Source organism: Chiloscyllium punctatum, chromosome 6 (genome assembly GCF_047496795.1).
Source record: "Chiloscyllium punctatum isolate Juve2018m chromosome 6, sChiPun1.3, whole genome shotgun sequence".
In the NCBI taxonomy this organism is placed as follows: Eukaryota; Metazoa; Chordata; class Chondrichthyes; order Orectolobiformes; family Hemiscylliidae; genus Chiloscyllium; species Chiloscyllium punctatum.
Window position 1 is genome coordinate 30,146,863 of NC_092744.1, and position 19,514 is coordinate 30,166,376.

At 38.2% G+C, this 19,514-nt stretch overlaps 1 protein-coding gene across 29 annotated transcripts in view; it reads left to right on the plus strand.

The window, feature by feature from the left end:
* LOC140478823 (disks large homolog 1) overlaps positions 1-19,514 on the plus strand; it is a 459,945-nt gene that overhangs the window by 288,198 nt on the left and 152,233 nt on the right. For 17 of the 29 annotated variants that reach the window (XM_072572237.1, XM_072572240.1, XM_072572246.1 and 14 more), the window contains 3 exons: positions 133-231; positions 5,540-5,593; positions 12,098-12,148. In XM_072572237.1, coding sequence (XP_072428338.1) covers positions 133-231; positions 5,540-5,593; positions 12,098-12,148 — 204 coding nt within the window. The remainder of the gene's footprint in view (positions 1-132; positions 232-5,539; positions 5,594-12,097; positions 12,149-19,514) is intronic. The other 12 variants (XM_072572250.1, XM_072572267.1, XM_072572268.1 and 9 more) reach the window with 2 other exon arrangements.

A 19,514-nucleotide genomic window follows, 5' to 3' on the forward strand; every position in this document is an offset into this window, starting at 1 on the left:
GGTGTTCTCGCTTTATTGAGTTTTGCTACTAAGCAGTAAGACTTTAGTATATATGCTTATTGTTTCTGTTAGACTTGCTCAATTGTTTTTTTATGCAGTTGTCTCGAAATTTGATCCCTTGCTATTGTTTAGCAGATAGAGGCTACTCCTCCCACTACTCCTGTAATCCCTGTGATCCCTGTTATGCCAGTCCCTGCTGATGCCAGTGTCTTCTCGTCTGACAGTCAACAGGTTTTGTTCTATCTTTTTCTTTTGAATGTTTTGATTTTGTTGCTGTATAATCAAAATTTATTTTGTGAATTGTAATCTTGTATAATATTATTTGGTAGATTTACTGGGGCACTTGGTGATGAGCAAATAGAATTAAGGAGATGGGGTTAACATTGTTTTCATTAATCTGGAATTCACTGTATAACATGTGAATATCGAATCAGGAACAGGAGTAGGTTATTCAGCCCTTCGAACCTGTTTCACCGTTGAATAAAATCTTGGCTGATCTGATTTTAAGCCCTTGGTATTCCCACCTGTCCTTGATGACTTGAAGCTCTGGAGTGGTTAACCTGCTGGTTGTTTGAACTCTTTGTTCCAATGCCTAAATTTAAAATATTTGTGACATCTCAAATTGTGCTTATTGCCTTGAATTGAGGAAAATCTTGGTAGAAAACCCACTTCAAAAATGAGAATCTAAGATTGTCGAGAAAATCTAGGTTGGTCACAAACCAAATCTAGAACTATGAAGTTGTATTTATGTCAGTTGAATTCATTATTTATGTCTTTGGAAAGCACAGATGAAAACACAAATCAAACTAATATCATACAATATGGAGGAAATAAATATATGAACAAACATATTGAACAAAATGTTTGGAAAGTTTGAGCAAACAAGTCTTAGGTCTGACTTGCTGGAGTAGAATTTTAGAAAGTGAATCATGTGATATATATCTTTAGTTTTTGCATGGTCTGCCCATCCCTTCTCAGGATGGCTTTAAGATAGATGTTTTAAGTTCAGGGTGACTAAACTCTGCAGCCCCAGAATGAGAAGCAGCTCCCATACTCCAGTAATCTGTCCTTATGTAAAGTTCAGGTAGGAGAGATATGATTGCATTGAAGAAAGTGGAGAGGAGATTTACCAGGATGTTGCCTGGGCTGGAGAGCTTTAGTTACAAAGAGAGATTAGGTAGATTGGAATTGATTTCATTGGAGCAGAGGAGACTGAGGGGGGCCATAATTGAGATGTATAACATTGAAGGGCATAGTCAGGAACGAATCTTTCCCCTTGGTGGAGGAATCAATTACCAGAGGATATAGATTTAAGGGCAGGAGCTTTAGAGGTGATATAAGGAAAATGACTTTCACCCAGAGGGTGGTAGGAATCTAGAACTCTCCCTGTAAGGGTAGTAGAGACAGAAACCCTCAATATTTAAAGCGTATTTATTTAGATGTACACTTGTGTTGACAAGGCATGCATGGCTAGGGGGCCAAGGACTGAAAAACATGATGGGCCTTAGAGCTTTTTTCTGTGTTGTATATCTTGGTGACTCCATGATTAGTTCAGTCCATTTGGACTTATGTATTGAATTTGCTAGTTGCTTTGTTTGAATCTAATGAGCCTGAAGCTTTCTTTGTCCTGTTACTTTATTAGTGGATAGAATCTACATCCAGACATATAGATTTATTAGGTACCAGAAACTGACAGATATGCAATTGATAAGAACCAAGATTTAAACTGGGCTCTGTATGGCAGACTAATATTTTCCCGGAGGACAAAATCTTGGATATCATGATTGAAATTCATATCAGGCATTCCTAATGCAGTGACGCCTGCCTCCTAGAATAAGTAGAGGACCATTTTATAAAAAAATTGCTTACATTTTCTTGACATTTAAGCCTGAAAGTATTATATCTTTAACGTGTTTATTTTTTTGAGCAAAAATGAATAGCCACACAAAAAATAAATATATTTAAATATATTACACCATCAAGAAAAGTGGGTAATTTCTCATGTAAGTAATCATGAAACTAAGCTTATTTGGCCATTTCCATTTTACTCCCTTACTGTTTGATTGCTTTCTTGTTCATGCAGGCTGTGTCAGTTTTGACCTCAAAAGCCAATTTGACAAAACTCTCAAAGACTGAATGTTCTATTTCGCTAATTGGATTGACACAATTTCTAGATTTATCATAGAATCTTTACAGTGCAGGTAGAGGTCACTGAGTCTACACCAACCGTCTGAAGAGTATCCCACCTAGACCAGGCATTTATTTTGGCTAATCTCGCTAGTCCGCACATCTCTTGTCACTATGTGGCAATTTAGTATGACCAATTCACCCAACCTGCACATCTTCACACTATGGGAGGAAACCAAACAACCTGGAAGAAACACAAGCAGGCACAGAAAGAACGTGCAAACTCCACACAGTCACCCAAGGGGAGAATCAAACCCAGGTCCCTGGTGCGATGAGATAGCAGTGCAAACCACAGCCACTGTACTGAGTTATAGTGTTTTATTGTTTGTTGTTAGCTGGTTAAATGATACTGATTTTTCAAAAAATATTTTGCAAAATTTGATTTCTGTAAGTACCACTGTCAAAGGAGCATCCAGAGCTCTTTTTATTTGTCTACTTTTTTTATCCCAGATTCATGGAAGGGGATCTTTGTTAAAGCAACTTTTCTTTCAGTATTCTAAGTAGTCAATGCATTGGTTATAAATATTAATTATATTTGGCTCAGATTGGTGGAACAAAGAAGTTTTAACTGAATTATTCATGCCCAAAAAATTCCCATTTCTCAATATGAATGAACAGATAAATGAAAATACATTCGTTACATCTTCAAAAGAGTCTTTGGGTGAATTATTTATATTGAATTTTTCAACAAGGTTGTGTCACTCCAAGGAGTTTCTGTTAGTACTGAATCCACTCCCCTCTTGCATGTTTCACAATATTCTTACGTTGAGGGGGCAGGCAGGTTTTGAAATTTGCTGCTGTTTTCTCAACATCCATCCCTCTGCGAAAGCACTTTATATACCCACTCGATATTTCCCTTGAGAGATTCTGCTTGAATCCACTTCAAACCCAGTTGGATTGATGACAAACCTGTAAGACTTCATAGTTTCTTAGATAAGACTAAGGGGCTAGGAATTAGGGAGTGCATGATAAACTTGATTGAAGAGACAAATAAGTTGTTGGGACAATTGGGAAAGTTTGTTGTTAACAATAGAGAATTACATTGTCTCTATCTCTTGTCCGACTCCACGCATGACAATATAAATGTTTTTCTCTGTAATTGGTCATATCAATAATATACATTCTATTTAATTTAGAACAAAGAGATCCATCAACCAGGTTGCTTTAATAAAGAACAAAATTATTGATTTATTGTGAAAACCAGACTCCGATCATAGATTTAAAACTGATTAACAGAATTTGAAATGTTAAGGTATAAATGTTAGATATTATTAATCATACAATTCAGATGTGTTATTACACACTTCAGCATGAGATAAGAATTGAATCCTGGCCTTCTGGCTTAAAGGTAAGAACACTACCATGGTATCACAAGAGCCCAAACACATCGATATTGGTATTTCCTAATTATGCTGATCAGAAATGTTGCAGCATTTTGCTGGAACAGATGGGACTTGAACCCAGGTCTCTTGGTTCAGAAGGAGGGGCATAACACTGCCGCAAAAGCTCCCAAAGTGTAAACATTATCCTTATAAATAATGCCAGCTCTCACTCATGAGTCCAATAAAGGGGGAAAAAAATCAAAAAGCTTCTCTGCAGATATTAATTTTGAAAAAACATATTTTGGCCAATTAACTTTTTGTCAGCTCCTGAATGAAGAAAGGATAGGTTATGAAAGGTTCAAGATGGCTTTCAGTCAGCATTCTGGTACAGGTGACAGGTGTCATTAACCACAGGCAATTGTTACTTGGGCCTTTAAGTATCATTCACTCAGGAGATGTCGAGAATTCAGAGTTTTTTTTTGTAGAGATCAATTGCACAAATTTATCAGGTTTCACACTGGGATTCTCTAAAAGTTAAAGGAATACCTGTGTAGCTTCTCTCGCTGGGAAGGCTGCATTGCAACTAAAATCCAAACGATAGCCAATACAAAGACACAAATCAAAGTATGTGATTTTCAGTTAAAAAAAAGTCCAAGCAATTAGCTTAAGCTATGTGACTTCCCAGCAGTGTGTTTTAAAAGACCTTAGGGCATTTTGGGACTTTCTTTTGAACAAAAGAAAGTGCAGGAATCTTTTCAATGCAAAAGACCTATTGTCTGCACTCTATTAAACATGAATTCTCAAAAAGTATTAATACTTAAATATACTCATTAACACAGTTTATCAGAGTAATTGCAAACTGGTTTTCCTCTGAATTCAGTTCTGGGGCCAATTCTGTTCAATGATTTGAATGTAGATCCAGGGGGAGCATTGTTAAAATATTTAGATGTTAACAAAACCTAAGTTTTTTTGGAAAACTTAAGGAAACTGCAAAATAATCTTCAAGTTGCTGAAAAGACTGAATGGAGTTCAATATCGTAGCATGTATTTGTTAGCACAAGCATAATTCTACCTTGTTCTATGAAAGAGTTGGGGTTTTGTGAGTACAAAACCTTCAGTTAATAAGGCCATTTGGGGGAGGGGAAGAAATGAATAAAGCTATAGACTTTAGCATGTTTGGGACCTTGAAGTCAAGAGGTCATGATGAGTCTGAGAAGAAAAACAACCTTGACCTTTCTGCTATTAGGATAGAGCTCCACAGTGTAGGAAGGGCATTGAGACTGGAGAGGGAGCAGTGCAGATTCTGCCACGTATTGGGACATACAAAATGGATGACATATAAAAAGTTGTGTTTTTGTTTAAATAATGCTGATCATTGGACAGTATGATCGTGAAAAGGATGGGGTATAGTTAATAGAAGCAGGTTATTTCCAATCTTAAGGATCATGAACGAAAGTCCATAAGTTAAATATATGACAGAAGGGGATAAGAGAAGATTTATTTTTCAGATGTGAGGATTTTGAATTTATGACCAAGATGAAGTAGAAACGGTTGATATTCAAGGTTAAATTAGATAGATGAATGAAGGAATGGGTGTGAAGGAATATGAGAACAGAGTTGGTAAATGTGATCAGAACTATTTGCTCACATGGAGAGTAAATACTGATATGGGCTAATTGAGCCAAAAAATGGACCAAAACCAATTTGTGTTGTAATTTTGTGTTTTTAAACTCAATCCTAACCACACCAAATGTTGGGTTCTTTTGAATAGAATTTAGTTCAGACTCTAGCAGAAAAGCTGGAGATTTGCATGAAGAAATTTATATAACCTGATGCGCCATTAAATAATTTCCCAGTCAGGAATGACAGGATTATCTACTATTCCTATTTATTTTGGGCACTTTTGAGTAGGAGACAATAGTTGATGCCGATGCAGTATTGAATTTCAGGTGTTACACTTGAAATAGTTTATTTATTGCATTTCTTAACATGTTTTAACTGTTCCTTTCTCATTTTTTTTTTCTTTCAAGGCGAATCCACCTCCAGTTGTGGTGAATACAGATAGTTTGGAATCTCAGCCGTATGTAAGTTTCAGTTTTGCCTTTCATGTGTGAAACTATTAAAAACAGGAGTTGAAAAATGCAAAGGTATTAATCAGCAGAGAGCCGAGCAGATGTTTTCAAATATAAGCTTTTTGCTTCTGCATTGGCCTTCCATGTAGATGACAACTCTCAGGCATATAATCGAAATCCATGTCTGACCCACATAGTCAATTACTAGCTTAATTTGTGAAGCAGGTTGATTGCAAAATGGTGACTTTGATAGCTGACAGTCTATAGCTTTGACATTTAAGTTCAATTCCTTGTTAATCTAAGTTACAGATGGAGAATTTTTTTTTTAAATTGCGCTTCTCAAAGTTGTTAAGCTATATCTGTCTCCAGCCACCCAAGATTTTATTTGCAATGAAACGTATCCTCAAAATGAAAAGTTGCATTAATTGTTCTTGCTCAATTAAAAGCAGCTTGTGTGTTACATTAAGTATTCAGAAAAGATACTAAGTAAGAATAAGCAGTTTTTTCTTTGCAGGCTTTCAGTAGAAGAAATGATAAATTTCATTGTCTTCATCATTTTGATTCCTTGGAGCGTGTTGCAGTTGTAAAGCAGATTATTTTGGGAAAATTCTGTTGCAGTATCAATTCTTTGAGACACTGGAATATAATCACAATATTTCTTTCATAAACGCAAAATTAGATTACTTAGTGTGGAAACAGGCCCTTCGTCCAACAAGTCCACACCGACCCATTCCCCTACATTTACCCCTTCACCTAACACTACGGGCAATTTAGCATAGGCAATTCACTTAACCTGCACGTTTTTGGACTGTGGGAGGAAACCGGAGCACCTGGAGGAAACCCACGCAGACACTGGGAGAATGTGCAAACTAAACACAGTCAATCTCCTGAGGCGGGAATTCAACCTGGGACTCTGGTGCTCAGGTAGCAGTGCTAACCACTTTGCCACCATGCCGTCCATAATGCTGGAGAAACTCAGCAAGTCTTGCAGCCTTCATGGAGAGAGAAACAGAATTGATATTTTGAGCCCACCATTCCAGTCTGCCGCTCAATAAGATTGCAGCTAATCTTCTTTCTCTCCTGAAATTTCCCAATATTCCTTAATGTCTTTAGCCTCCAGAAATCTGCTGTTTCTTAAATATATCCAGTAACTTGGCATCCTCAGCCTTCTGTGGTAGAATTACACAGGTTCACTACCCTCAAAGTGAAGTAATATCTTAGCTTATCTTAGTCTGAAATGGCTTGAACCACATGGCATCAACGTCAATTTTGCCAGTTTCCTCGTTTCCTCACCCCCTCCTTATCCTAGACCCAACCCTCCAACTTGGCACCGCCCTCTTGAGCTGTCCTACCTCCATCTTCCTTCCCATCTATCTACTCCACCCTCCCCTCCAACCTATCACCATCACCATCACCTGCATCAACCAATCGGCCTTCCCAGCTATCTTCCCCCACCCCCACCCTCCTATTTATACTCTCTCACTTTTCTAGACTCCTTTCAGTAATTGGCATACACGAATGATGGCACTCAATGGCATTAACATCACCGAATCCCTAATATCAACATCCTGCAGGTGACCATTGACCAGAATCTGGACAAAACTAGCCATATAAATTGTGGCCATACAACGAGCACCCGAGCTACAACTCTTCTCACAAACCTTGAATATAAATTGTGGGTCAGAGGCTAGGAATCTCACTACCCGACTTCCCAAAGCCTGTTCACCATGTACATGGCACAAGTCAGGAATGTGATGGAATACTCCGCCACTTGCCTGGATGAGTGCAGCTCCAATACCACTTTTTGAGCAGCTTGACATTATCCCCAGGATAAAGCAGCAGTTCAAGAAAGCAAGTCACCACCCCCTTCTCAATGGTACCTAGGATTGGGAAAGAAATGCTGGCCTCACCGGTGATGTCCATGTCCCACGAATGAGTTTTGTAAGAATAAAATGATACCCAAGCCTCTTCATACCTTAATGTTTCCTAATCTATCACCACTTAAATAATACTCTACCATTCTGTTAATTAGTCTGCTTTTTTTGGGGAATGCTATGTGCATTCAGACATGGTATCTTTTGACTTGTCTTTTTTACATGTCTTTTATACTACAGCTCTATTTGCAGATAGGATTTCTTTCCTCTGCCTTTCAGTTTTTGCTTCTTACTTTTCATTTCTCATTTCCATCTTTGTTTTCCTCATATGTCTTCCTGCTCAGGTTCCTGTACCCCTGCCTGTCCCCTACAGCATTAGTGAGAGCTAGTCTTGCAAAGCTATCAACCCCAGTGCTGCTGGGGAACAACCTGTTCAGTTTCGGCATATCCTGTCTTACCTAATGTTGGTCCAAATGGCCTCGAGCTAAATCCCTCTCTCCCATTTCATCCCTTCAGCCACACATTCATCCAGTCTATTCTTCTGTTCCTGATCTTGTTAGCTTGTGTTCTGGGAAAAATATTGAGATTACTATCTTTTGAAGTCCTGCTTATTGATTTATTTCCTTGCTTCTTTGGGTTTTCAGACAATTGGATTTGAAACGTTAACTTTATTTTTCTCTCCACAGATTATACTGAAACTGCTTGGTTTCTCTAGGATTTTTATTTTTTAAAACTTGACTTCCAGCATCTGCTTGTTTTGTTTTTATTACCGTGCACCTCATTTTACTGGGCCTGGGCAGTGCTATACTGGACTCATTCTGTGAAAGCTTGAAGATATGATTTTAGATGTCTTACCCCGAAAGAAAATGCTTAGTCTTTTTGAATTCTCATTTCATTCTAAACAGCAAAATTAATAATCAGTCTGAAGAATCATGTTTTTGTTGTACAACTGCTTGGGTTGTAGCATTTGACCATTGTGAGGAAATCGCTCAAATGCTGTAAAGGTAGTTAAGACTAGGTTCAGGAACAGGCTGTAATTGTAAATTTCAGTAAGATGCCCAGATGCTTGCCTACATGGTAAGTTGATAATATCAACTTCTCAAGGGCAATTAGAAGAAGCAATGAATGCTTACCTTGTCAGCAATGCATCAATCCAAAAAAAGGACAATATTTTGGATTATTATATATTAACCCTATTGAGCTGTCCTCCAGATTCTACCCAGCACAGTAATGAACAAATAATTTTACTCTTGGCTGCTCTAGACTAATGGGCAAATAATTCAAACTCCTCAACATTACACTGCTTTCCTTATTTGAGCACTTTTTTGCTTTGCTGCTCTCCTCCTGCCCTCTGCCCCCGGCCCCACTTCACCCTCTCCATCACCCCTGGCCTCTGTCTGTCTGTCTCTCTCTCTCTCTCTCTCTGCCATCCCTGTTCCTCCCAACCCCTCACCACATTCCTGATGAAGGGCTTATGCCCAAAACGTCGATTCTCCTGCTCCTTAGGTGCTGCCTGACCTGTTGTGCTTTATCAACTCTGTATTCCTCTAAACCCTTTCTAACTATGTACGTGTGCAAGTGTCTTTTAAATGTCATAATTGTACCAGCCCCCACCACTTCCTCTGACAGCTCGTTCTGTACACACACCACCCTATGTGTGAAAATGTTGTCCCTCGGGTCCCTTTTAAATTCCCCCCCCCCCTGAAATCTATGCCACTTGTTTTGGACTCCCCCACCCTGTGGAGAAGACCTTGGTTATTTAAATTATAAATTATTATAAATTTACCTATACTGCAGTGGACAAGCCCAGAATATTTCTAGTAGGTTTTTATTGGTGTACATCCAGCTAGTTTTTGATGTCTGACCTCTAGGCAAGCTCAAGGTAACAGCAAAAGCTTTTAGACAACCTAAGCAAATCAGAACACAGCTTTTAACTGTGCGTGCGTGGTTGCCAGCGGTTTCTTACAATTTAAAATTTAAGAATGATGGCAATGACAGCTTTTCCATGATTTCCATAGTAAAATCTGGCCCATTATTATTATTTCCCTTATCAAGAGTTTTCATCTATAAGGACATGTTTAAATAGTGTGATTGTTTTAATTACTCATGTGGACATTGCCAGTTAGGTCTTCATTTATTCCCCATCCCTAATTGCTATGGAAGTGAGTGGGTTGCTCAGCCATTTCAAAGGTCAGTTAAGATTCAAACATATGGTGGCCAATTGGCATGCTTTTAATTGCACTTGTTTTTCCCCCCACTTTAATTTTCACCATCTGCTAAGGTTGGATTCAAACCCATATCCCCTCTGCTTTTACCTGGGGCTCTGGGTTACTAGTCCAGTGCCATTACCACAATGCCACCACTGGCCATTATTTGGATCACCCCTTTCTCTGTTCCAGTAAAGAAGTTAATTTGCTTCCTATTACTTGTCTAAAGTATCTCACCTTACTGAGAGACAAGATAAATCTGTTTCTGGTTAAAGGTGCATCTGGTTATGAGGCGAGGAATATAAAACTACTACATTCAGTTTATCTTTTTTCTTCAAAGTCTCAGTGAAACTTCCATCCTTATTTTCCCTGCTATTTCAGACCTCAGATTGTAGCAAACACCATTGCTACCTGGACACCTATATAAATGTATATTTTTTTTACAATCTTCTGAATCATTTCATCTCCAGAGTGTAAATCTCATTTTCAGTGATATATTTGCAATGTTGAGAATGCTTACAAAGGTTAACTGATACTTGATCATGACAATTTCAACTATCAATCAAGTGTAGTTTGTAAATCAAAAAATGCATTGACAAGAAATTTTGATTCTTGGAGGGGACTGCTTTCAACCAGTAGTGAAGTGAACAAGTGTTTTTTGATAAGTTTTACTGCATTCAGTGCACCGTACAGAAACTATCAAGTTGAATACTGAAACGAGGCTCTTCCCATCTTTTCTGACTGACTCGAGTGTGTTCAGCACTGGGATTTTGGGTCAGTTGCCATTAGCTGAGGCCAAGTTCTTTCCAAATTCCATTGTTAATTTGTACTGCTGAATAATTCAGATGTGAAAGGACCCCTTTAAAGTGGTTGTGTAATTCTCACTGGAGCCAGTTTAGTGAAACACTAAATACAGTGCACCACCATTGATTCAATAGATACACGTAGTTGTCAGGGTGTTTTAACTTCATGTCAGTGCAGTTATCCAGCTAATGAAAAGTTAGGTTTGTTTACAAATTGACGTTGCATAGCTTTAAAATCCTTTATTATGAAATATTGAGAAACAGGTGTATGTTCCCATAATTTTCTAGAGTTGTCATGTTCCAAAACAGTTGGAGAAGAAATGCCAGATATGATGATGAGAGAGAATTCCTGCACAATCTGCAATAAGTAATTCTAGCAGAAATTGTAACTGCTGTACAACCGATTATTTATATTTTAAAAACCCTTCACCAGGCAAGAATCCAATTTATTATTTTACCATAAACTGGTGAAATTATGAGACAAAACGTGTGGTGCTGGAAAAGCACAGTTGGTCAGGCAGCATCTGAGGAGCAGAAGAGTCAACATTTTGAGCATAAGCTCTTCATCAGGAAACGTCGACTCTCCTGCTCCTCTGATGCTGCCTGACTGACTCTGCTTTTCCAGCACCACACCTTTTGACTCTGATCTTCAGCATCTGCAGTCCTCACTTTCTCCTGGTGAAATTGTGAGCCTATTTCTAAACACAGTTGAGTGAGATGCTGTTTCCATGTGGAAGATGCAGATGCAGCATTCCCATCTAACCTGTTGGAAACTTCCATATACTAAGGGAGAAATAGTCATTAGTTGAAAATAAGTTTTGCTCCAGAACACACAGTCAGTTAAAATAACAATCTTGTTGGTCTAACTTTAGTTACCTCCTTTTTCATTGAAGAAGTATTTCTTGAGCTTTGTATTTCTGCTCCTTTTTTTTTCTGTTGATCTTTCTTCTGCTGCTTGGATTCCAAGCTCTTGCAGTTTGATGAACCACTTTAATACTGGTCTATCCCTTAACCAATTGTATTGTCTGTAAGAATCCATTTCTATGATAATTATAGCCACCAATAATAATGTATTTGGACAATACCATAAAAGAGTAAGTTAACAATTACTATGCATTGGTGTGGTAATGCTCAATGTATTTTTATTGTCAGCCCCTTCTCATTTAAATCAAAAGTAATTGGACTACATTGCAATTTGTCACGAGTTTGCTGTTTTTTGGTGTTGTAAAATCTGGTGTACTTGCCTTAATGTGAAACTTGCTGTGACTTCCATTTCACTCATAGAAGTGTTATCTTTTTGCATGAGTAACTCATTCACATTTGCAGATCAAAAAAGCTGAGAAAAAGAATCATTTTTAAGTTGAAACTAACAGTGTATATTGCTCATTGGTTTCAATGAACGACTGCATTTAGTATGAAGTTAAATGATTGGAAATGAATACTACCAATATTTAAGTGTATGTGTCTCCTGTGAACATGAATCCACAGCCATAGAAGTAATCATTGCAATTTTATCACACTTGTGACCAATCAATCTGAAACAAAAACTGAAATATGAATAATTTTTAGTGTTTGTCAAATGTAACTATTTTTTTCTTAGCTAACATTTCACATGTCTTGGTTCTTTTGTAGGTAAATGGTACAGATGCAGATTATGAATATGAAGAAATCACACTTGAGAGGGTAAGATGCCGATTTTTTTTTAAACTGATGACTCATATCTGCCATGAGTAAATTTTGAAGTTCAAGGTATTCTCAAGAAATTCACTGAAGTTTTTACACTGAATCAAAATGCATTTTATACCAACATTTCCTTCCAATTTCATCTCCTGTATTCACCAACAAGAACAAGATTCAGTGGGAATATTGATCTGGCACTTGCACACAATTCATGTGAATGTGACAGTTTTATTGTGGGCTTGAGTTCACTTTTGATCAGCTTTTGTCAACCATAGAGTATGTTTGCAGAATGTTATTATGCTCTGCTTTCTTTGTGTGACCTTTGCACAAGGGTATTAATAATTAATATTGCCAGAAGATTGGTTGAATTATTCTGCAGTTGGTTGCTCAGTAACCTGATATCCAACTGCATTCCACACAGCTGTGATAATTATTTAATGAAGTTCCTGTCTTCAATCAGCTCCTCCTGTTTTTATCCCCACAGAATAGTTGCTACCAGGAGAGAAACCAGTGTTCAAATTTCCTTTTAAGATGTTCTAAAGTTCTGATCATATTTATCACTCATGATATGCCAGTACATCTCTTGTAATATTCACTTCATTTTGAGAGATGCTGAAATTATTGTAAAATCCAGTGTACAAGACTTCAAATTATGTTTTTGTCTTGAGGTCCAGTTTTAACTGGCTACCACATTAACATTCATCAGTAATTGGAAATTGTATTGCCAAATAAGACATTGATTCATAAATGCATCCTTGTTTGATGACATAAAGTCACATTGTAATCATAAAAACTATTTCACAAGAGTCACTTCTAGTGTGCAGCATTTGATTCAAACTTTTGGAGAAAGGAACCATGATTTAGAAAACTGCTGAATTGGCCAATTGTACTGTGAATGTTCCTTTAAATGTCTCTTTCCAAAGATCTATTTTAGGCAAACTCAAATCAAAAGTCAGTATTTGATATTCATCTTTTTTTTTAAACCAACTTTTTATATTTTTTAGACATCTGGCATACGTTGGCTTAAAGGCTTACAGGAATGCCATATTATTAGAATAAAAGAAATACAAATCTACACAATGTATATAATCTCTTTCAATTACTGCATAATAATTCAATTGCATTCAAACTCACGACTGTGATAGCAGGATAGCCTTTTGTTATTAAAAAAGGAGTTCAATAAATCTGAGTAAAGATTTGATAAAATGTGTTTCATAGTGCACACCAAACAAAAATGACTTATTTTAACTTGAAATATCTCACAAGTATGACAGGTATAGTCTGTGAACTTTACTTAAATACTTGATTATTTGAATAGATATTGTTCACAATTACAGTTGTGTGGAGCTGTTTATTCTTGCGTATACCAGCATGCAGATCTCTGATTTGTTTACAATTCCAGACATGTTCTTTACAACTGTTTGTGATAAATTATTGTCAAGCAGATTAAAGCTTTTAGCTTTGTATGAAGCATGAGCAAAATCTAAGCCAGGTGATTTCCAGCATGATGAACACTGACTGGTAAATTAAGTTTTGTTAAAAAAAAAATCAGCCATCCAGCTGAACTGTTGGGAGCTGTAAATTTAGTGTAGCTGTAGATTAAATGTTACTATCTTGGAGCAAAGGTCAAGTTAACAGTGCTACTTCAGAGGGCAGTTAAGGATCTAGAATCCTATCTAGGCCAGAATAGGTAAGGCTGGCAGATTTCCTTCCCTAAAGGATGTTAGTGAATCAAAAAGGTTATTGTGACAATCCCTGATAGTTTTGTGGTCACCATTATTGGGAGTAGTTTTCGAGTCCAGAATCATTATTTAATTGCAGGTAATTAGTCCACGAGTTGCAATGGTGGAATTTTAACCCCTGGCCCCAGACCATTAGCGTGCAAGACTCAAGATTATTACTCCAGTGATGTTAGCAGTTTGTCACTGTCCTTCCTCGAAATTGAAAGTCGAATACTTGGCCATCAGATGAAGTGGTGTGGTACTGGGCCAGAATAAATGGTGAATAATTCAAAGAAAACTAGACAATATTATCTGTTTCAATTGGCCTATTTTTACTTCTGTAGCATTACTTGAACTCATCCTTACCGCTGTTCATCTGTTGAATACCTCAAGCAAAATATTGTGAATGCTAGAAATCTGAAATGAGACAAAAACTGTTTGATATATTCAACAGGTCAGAATGGATGATGGTCACTCTAAATGAAAGGTTAACTCTTTCTACCATATGCTGAGTCTTTTACCCTCATTCATGTCTTTAATCTCATCAACTCCAAGTCCCATTCGCCTTGTGTTCAAATGACCTGCCTTGGCTCAGGATTAAACAACTTGTTGAATTTTGTTTTAAATTCTCATCCTTGTTGACATATCCCTGTATGCCCTTTTCTTGGCAATGTCTGTAAACACCTCAAGTCCAACAACTCTGAAATTGTGTTCTAAATCTAGTCTTTCTGGTTGCCCCACCAAATAGCTGTGCCATTCACTTTTTAAATACCTTAACCCCTCCTTCCTTCTTTTAGGCCAGTACTTAGAACCAATCTCTTTGTGTAACCTTTTTAGTCATCTGTCCTGTTATCACTTTTTGCGGCTCAGTGCCAAATTTTATTTTATAGTGCTTCTGTAGAGCATCTTGGGACATTTTATTACATTAAAGGAACCATATAAATACAAGCTGTTGTTGATTTTTCCTTGTATAATTCCTTCCCTGATGGTATAAGCAAATGTGCTAATGGTCTATAAAGTATCAAATGATTCATGTGTTTGAGTGAACTAACAGAGAGCAGACTTGGGTGTGTATACATAGCAGAAGAAAACGACAGTCTGCTTAATTTATGCTGGTAGCAAACCTTGATGTTCACAGCAGGTGAAATATCTGCTCTTCACAATAAATCACAGGAAAATTCTTGCCCTCCCAACTTGGATTTATTATTGCATGTAACAGAAACTGAAAATGATAGTCTCGTAAAGGTTTCAGGACATAAGGAACAAGTTGATGCTGAAACAATTTATTTCAGCCCTTGAATATATGAGCATAGTGATTAGGATTAATGAGTAACAGAATCTGATGTTAAGTCTTGGAATAGTGTGGATTTTACAAATGGATGGAGATATTTGATTTTGTGTGGATAAATAACTATTGAATATAAAACCGTGCTATATTGAGATGAAAATTATTATCCTCACTTTGAGGCAATTGAGAGCTCTTTTTGATGATCCAAACAGAAATTGATTTGAATAAAATATTTTTATTCGCATCTCCCATTGATTTGAATTAAATATTTTATAAGATCATACAAAATAGGAGAGCTCCTTGAACCTACTCCACTATTGAATGCCTATTCTGTAGCGGATCAGACATGTCCATAAATTTGCCTGCTCTGCTCTAGAATCAAACCCAGCCTGCAATGGTGAAAGTACCAAATCCTAATCCCTGGGCCAGGAGAGAAGCATTTCCATTGATATTTCAATTTAACAGCTTTTACGTCAAATGTTTAGATTAATATTTGGCACATCTGTTCACAGCGGCTCAATGTTGTAATAGAATGAACTGCAGCAATGACCTTTAATTTTGCACTGGCTGCTGTTTCTACAAGGGAAGAAAGCTTCATTCATTAAATTTCCTGTGCAATGGGTGCTTCAAGTGATATTTTGCGGAAAGGAATTTCTGGAGTTTTAGTAACTTGTTTTAGTGAAGGCGGTATGGATTTCGGGTACGAGGAGAATCAAGAGAATCAAAATCTCATTTTGGGAATGAGTGATGGATGTGAAGGACATCCATGATCTTGAGAGGTGGAACACACTCAAAGGGCCAGAGACCTCCTCTTACACTTTGCCCACCTACAAAGAAACTAATAACCTAATTCAAGGAAAAAAAATCCACAACTAACTGCTGAGTGCATGTACAAGTCTAACAAGTGGTCCCCGTGTTCATGACTACATATGTAGTTCCTGGTTGCAAAATGTCAGGGGTTGCATGGGAATATTTTAAATAGCATATAGTAAATTCGCATATCCAAAAGAAATTGACACCTTGGACTTTTACCATAATTTAAGTGATGGCTTGCCAGTTTGGGGAAGAAAGCATGATTTTTTTTTGTGCAGGATAGAAAAGCAATTTGCATTGGACCATACAGTATAAGATGATGCCAAAAATGAACTTTTTTTTCTAACTAAGGCTAAATATTCTAAAGTTCACCTCTTCAAAATGTTGTGTTGTGGGCATGACGAACATTTGCCAATTCAGTACTCAAATTGATTCAAGTTCTGTTGTGGTTCTGTTCGCCGAGCTGGGAATTTGTCTTGCAAACGTTGCGTCCCCTGTCTAGGTGACATCTTCAGTGCTTGGGAGCTTCAGTGCTTAGGAATTCCTCTAGGAATACTGGACTTGTGCCTCACAACACACTTCACATTCAATAACCAAATATACGAACAAATCAACGGAACACCCATGGGCTCACCGATCTCTGGACTCATAGCAGAAGCAGTAATGCAAAGGTTAGAACAAACAGTCTTACCACAACTTTGACCCAAACTCTGGGTCAGATACGTGGATGACACCTTTGTAATAATTAAAAACACAGAAATAGAGAACACACACCAGATCATCAACGCCACACTTACAGGAATCCGATTCAGTAGAGAGGAAGAAAAGGACAACCAACTCCCATTCCTAGACGTGATGGTACAGAGAACACCGAACGGAGAATTCACCACAAAGGTTTACAGAAAAGCCACACACACAGACCAAGTCCTAAACTATGAAAGCAACCACCCCAACACACACAAACGAAGTTGCATCAGGACACTATTCAAAAGGGCCACAACACACTGCAGCACACCAGAACTACAAAAAGAGGAAGAGGAACACCTAAATAAAGTATTCGCCAAAAACGGATGCCCTCGCAATTTCATCAACAGATGCCTAAGGGAGAGACAACGGAATGAGGACATGCCGCAACCCAAAGGACTAGCCACATTACCATACATCAGGAGCATTTCTGAACTGACAGCCAGACTACTGCGACCACTAGGACTCATAACAGCACACAAACCAACAGCCACGCTCAGACAACAACTCACCAGAACAAAGGACCCGATACCCAACATGAGCAAAACTAATGTAGTGTACAAACTCCCATGCAAGGACTGCACAAAACACTACATCAGACAAACAGGAAGACAGTTACCGATCCGTATACACGAACACCAACTAGCCACGAAACGACACGACCAGCTATCCTTAGTAGCCACACACACAGACGGCAAGCAACATGAATTCGACTGGGACAACACTACCATTATAGGGCAAGCCAAACAGAGAACAGCCAGGGAATTCCTAGAGGCATGGCACTCATCCACAGACTCTATCAACAAACACATCGACCTGGACCCAATATACCGGCCACTACAGTGGACAGCTCGAACTGACAACCGGAAGCGGCAGAGACAGGCCACTATAAATGCCAGAGGAAACAGCACAGAAGCGCTTCACAGGAGGCTCCCAAGCACTGAGGATGTCACCTCGACAGGGGACGAAACGTTTGCAAGACAAATTCCCAGCTCGACGAACAGAACCACAACAACGAGCACCCGAGCTACAAATCTTCTACCAAACTTTGATTCAAGTTCTTTGCATGGGAGTGATGTTGATACTTCTCACTTTCTCTTTTTGGGAAGCACCTGATATCTGCTTGGTATCTTTTCTCATGGCCTGGTTAAGACCAGGATATCGGCTGACCTCAACTTTTTTTTAATATTCTGTATCAGTAAATTTAGCCACCGTGCACTAAAGGATAAATGATCAAGTTTAAATTGCTGATTGCATCAAGAAAGGTAGGAAGGTTTGTTGTCAACAGGATGTAAAATTTGCAAAGAGATATAGATGGATTATGTCAGTAGATAATCTGATAGGTAGAATATAATGTGGGAAAATGTGACCTTATCCATCTTGGCAAGGAAATTAAACGTACCTTCTACTAAGTAAAAGGGGATTGCTGTAGAGGAATCACAAAGGTTTACATGCAGATACAACAATTGATTAGGGAGGCAAATAGAATGTTGAACTACGCATCAAGGAGAATAGAATACAAGCGTTTTACTGCAGCTGTAGACTTGGTGAGACCACATCTGAAGTATTATGTGCAGTTTTGGTCTCCAAACGAAATGATAATTATGGTAAAGCAGTTCAAAGAGTTGGCATGTTTTGAGCAGATTTTAGCTCAGCTTGAGGTTCTGGATGTAAGTTTGCTCGCTGAGCTAGAATTGCAGCACACACTGCAGCACAGAGGAACTACGCAGAGCAGAGAAAAATCACCTATACAGTGTATCCAAAAAGAATGGGTACCCAATGAACACAGTCTGCCGATTTCTCAGCAACAAACCCCAACAAGCAGACAAAACACGTCCAGGAACTCTAGCCACTCTCCCCTACATCAAAGACATCTCGGAAATGACTGCCAGATTACTCAGACCTCTTGGCACCATGGTAGCCCACAAACCCACGAATACACTAAAACAGCAGCTAATGAGTTTGAAAGACCCGATACAGACAATAAGCATAACCAATGTCATTTACAAATTACCTTGCAAGAACTATAACAAACACTACATTGGACAAACAGGCAGAAAACTAGCCACAAAGATACATGAACAGTAACTAGCCACAAAAAGACATGACCCACTCTCACTTATATCTTTACATGCAGATGAGGAAGGTCATCCATCTTAGGACAAGCCAAACAGAGAGACACAGGAAAATTCCTAGAAGCATGGCATTCCAACTGGAATTCTATCAACAAACACATTGACTTGGATGCCATGTACACCCCTTGAGAAAAAGCACAGGAAATAATGTCATCACAAGAAATAACATCACCAATCCAAGGAAAGCAGGCCATGCCACCAGTGCTTCATCTGGAAGCTCACTGATGATGTTACCTAGTATGTTGACGGAACATCTGAAAACGAACCTTCTAGATCAGTGAGCAAACCTACGTCCAGTTCAGAGAGTGTTCATTCAACTAATTTTTGGGATGAAAGACCTATAGCAATGTGAGTGGCACTTAACTGCCCTCTGGAAAATTAAGGATGGGTAATAAATGTTGGTCTGGATTATGACGCCCTCATCCTGTGAATTAATTTTTTGAAAAGTTGCACATTGGTTTTGTGCATATTTGGAATTTAAATGACTGAGGGATGATCTTATTGAAATGTAAAAGATCCTCAACGGACTTGATAGTGTAGAAATCAAGAGGATGTTTCCTCTTGTTGGGGAACACTAGCACTAGGAGACAGTGACTGTGACTAAGAGGTCTCCCTTTTAAAACTGAGCCAAAGAGATTTTTCTCTTTAAGGATTGTTAGTATGTGGAA